Source organism: Limulus polyphemus, unplaced genomic scaffold (assembly GCF_000517525.1).
Source record: "Limulus polyphemus unplaced genomic scaffold, Limulus_polyphemus-2.1.2 Scaffold3963, whole genome shotgun sequence".
In the NCBI taxonomy this organism is placed as follows: Eukaryota; Metazoa; Arthropoda; class Merostomata; order Xiphosura; family Limulidae; genus Limulus; species Limulus polyphemus.
In genome coordinates, this window is record NW_013669573.1 from 308 (window position 1) to 2,342 (window position 2,035).

At 31.4% G+C, this 2,035-nt stretch overlaps 1 protein-coding gene across 1 annotated transcript in view; it reads right to left on the bottom strand.

Moving 5' to 3' along the window:
• Positions 1-625: 625 nt before the first annotated feature.
• Positions 626-2,035, bottom strand: part of LOC106470357 (amine oxidase [flavin-containing] A-like) — a 16,885-nt gene continuing 15,475 nt past the window's right edge. Inside the window, exon 5 of the mRNA XM_013930908.2 lies at positions 626-748. Within this exon, the coding sequence (XP_013786362.2) occupies positions 653-748 (96 nt within the window). The 3' untranslated portion in view covers positions 626-652. The remainder of the gene's footprint in view (positions 749-2,035) is intronic.

Genomic DNA, 2,035 nt, shown 5'->3' on the forward strand with positions numbered 1-2,035 from the left:
ACACTACTCCTCAAACTTCGACAAAACTAATCATGGTTCTTCAGTTTCATACAAAACAAATCACTGTTCTTGAATTTCATATAAAACAAATCATTGTTCTTCAGTTTCATACAAAACAAATCACTGTTCTTGAATTTCATATAAAACAAATCATTGTTCAATTTCATACAAACAAATCACTGTTCTTCAAGTTTGAACAAAACAAATCATTGTTCTTCAAGTTTGAACAAAACAAATCATTGTTCTTCAGGTTTGGACAAAACACAATGTTTGTTTCATGTTTAGATGAAACAAATCATTGTTCTTCAAGTTTGAATAAAACAAATCACTGTTCTTCAAGTTTGAATAAAACAAATTCATTGTTCTTCAAGTTTGGACAAAACACATTGTTTGTTTTCATGTTTAGCTGACACTATTCATTGTTCTTTAAGTTTGAACAAAACAAACACTAATCTTCAGGTTTGGACAAAACACATTGTTTGTTTTCACATTTAGATGAAACAAATCACTGACTTTCAAGACTGGAGAAAAAAAACCACAGATTTTCAAGGTAATACTACAAAGCAAAAGTGGGTGAGAGTGAACTAAGTTTTGGTTTTCCCAAATTGAATTTACCAACGTTTTGAAGAATTCACTTTTATCTACAATAAACTTACTTTGTCCAACATTCCTTTTCAAGATATGAGTTTAGAGTAATGTCATCCCACTCCTGAGCAAACTGACATTTCCATGGTTCTTCTCTTGGAATCTAAAATTATTAAACAAAAAGACAAAAAAATAATTTTTTTAAACACAGTATGCTCAAATTGCTCTAAGAAATGTCTGCATTCAGAACACAAGTCCTTTATTGATATTTGTTGCTCTCTACTCTAGAGTTTTTATTAACTGCAAAATTATAACTACAGTAGTTTCAAATGGTAGGAAATTATTTTCTATAAAACAAAAAAACCTCTGAAAATTAACTAAGTTAGACACCCAAAGAAAGATTCAATGACAAGAAACTGTACACTTTATTCAGTTTAAATTTTGCACATTTTTGAGAAAGAAAACTTCCACAGGTATACAATGCAGTGCAAGTAATTTCTTTACTGCTGTATATCAAAAACTACTCTTTATGAAATATTTGAGTAGTTTTCCCAATTTAGAGCAAGTTCACTCAGATAATAATAATAATAAAGAACATATGTAATACCCCTCTTTTTCTTTATTTGACTGTACTCCCATCTAGTTTTTGGGTCAGTTGCTAGGGTAATCTGAAGTAGGCAGTAATTTTTCACTTGGGTGACTGGCCTTGAAAGTAATTTTAAAGGGTGAGCATGTCTAGTGATAGGGAATTTCACATAAATTCATTTATTCAATCGATTAGCCATGAAAGTAAGGAAATGAGTAAGGTAATTTTTATGTTAGTCATAATACCATTCTGGAATTAGTGTGGTATTTCTGTTTGAATGTCATCTGTAGACTTGCACCTTACAATTTCAACAGTGTACAAGTTAAGCGTAGAAATGTTAAAAATAAATTATCTTTAGGTGAACTGGATGTTGAATTATTTTTACCAAAGAATTTAAAAGAATAGTGTTAGAAAAATAGTATTTTACAACCTGTGAGTATTACATACATTTTGGCCTGGCATGACCTGGTGGTTAGGAAGCTTCACTCACAATCTGCAGCCTTTTAACTGACATTGATCTGAAAATTTCACTGAATGACTGACATTCTAATGACTGGAAAAAAACGGATTAAATGCTCCATTAACCTTTGTATTGAATAAGAAACCAGAGCTATAAATGAAGTTAGTGATATACATAAGTCATATGAATCCATTGGAGAGGCTTAAAATCTGGTAGTAGTGATAAGCTAACAATGGAAGGGAATCTACGAAGTGCTTACATTAGTCCTGAAAATGATAGGGATCAGCATTGCTCATTGTTCAACAAGTAAAAATACTGGAGGTGAGCATGAGCCATTGTTCAACAAGGAAAATACTGGAGGTGGGCATGAGTCATTGTTCAACAAGTAAAAGACTGGAGGTGAG